Here is a 961-nt window from a genome sequence, read left to right on the forward strand (position 1 = left end):
TAAAATGTGTTCGTTTGAGAGAGGAGAGATGTTGCTGTGACCATGGCGTGGTCCCTTTGATGCCTTATCCTGGAGCAGGTCGGCCCCTCTGGGGCGCGCCGGACGATGCCCGAGCTCCCCTTCCCTCCCCGGCTCCCATTTCCCAGCAGAACCCCGACCCCTCCCCGGGCTGTCGGCGCTTTGCTTTGAGGTGGCTCTGTAATTCCTTTGGCATTCTCGGGGGGAGATCCCGCTGGATTTTTCAGCCTCGGACTCCCACTGCCCTCCCCTGCCTTGGCAGGTGGTGTTTTTATTTTTTTTCCTCGGATCTTGGTTTTTTTCCAGCCGTTTTCTTGGCAAGGCTCCCTGTCCCGTGGGAGTGGAGTTGCTCCATGGGAAGGTTGTGGACAGAGAGGGGCTGGGACGCAGCCCTGGGGGGACAGCTGGAGCCTCCTCGGGGGGGAAAAGTTGATTTTTTTTATTACAGCCAGCATTGGAATTAATAATAATTATAGTAATAATCGGGAAAAAGGAGAATCTGCAGAGCTCAGCCGGTCTGGAGCCAGGGGGAAGCACCGCAGGGACACGAGGGACACTCGAGGGTTTTGCTGTGGCACCGCTGGAGGTGGCTCCTGACAAAAAAAAATGGGTGCTGGAAATAGGGACAGCTTGGAGAAAAACCCCCCAAAAAGGGTTTTGCGGGATCCTGCTCCTCCCGCCGAGGGAGGGCTCGGTCCTTTCCGTTCTTCCTCCCACACCCTCCTCTTCCTGCCCCAGCTCATCCCCAGCCGGGGCTGTGCGTGCAGGGAGTGCGGCCCCAAAAGGAAATGTGGGATTGTTCCCAGGCAGCAGCTTCGGGGGGAGCCCCGGAGGGGACCCAGAACTTCCCTGCTCCCACCTGGGGGTCGGGACGGTGCAGAGGGGAGCCCCCGGGATGGCCGCTGATCCATGAATCCCACCTGCCCCGGGCATCCCCACCTGC

The 961-nt window shown here is 59.5% G+C and overlaps 1 protein-coding gene across 1 annotated transcript in view; it reads left to right on the top strand.

Moving 5' to 3' along the window:
- Nucleotides 1-60, top strand: part of SP1 (Sp1 transcription factor) — an 18,371-nt gene extending 18,311 nt beyond the window's left edge. Inside the window, exon 6 of the mRNA XM_031065311.1 lies at nt 20-60. Within this exon, the coding sequence (XP_030921171.1) occupies nt 20-60 (41 nt within the window). The remainder of the gene's footprint in view (nt 1-19) is intronic.
- The last annotated feature ends 901 nt before the right edge of the window (nt 61-961 follow it).

This window comes from Geospiza fortis, unplaced genomic scaffold (genome assembly GCF_000277835.1).
Source record: "Geospiza fortis unplaced genomic scaffold, GeoFor_1.0 scaffold1828, whole genome shotgun sequence".
Taxonomy (NCBI): domain Eukaryota; kingdom Metazoa; phylum Chordata; class Aves; order Passeriformes; family Thraupidae; genus Geospiza; species Geospiza fortis.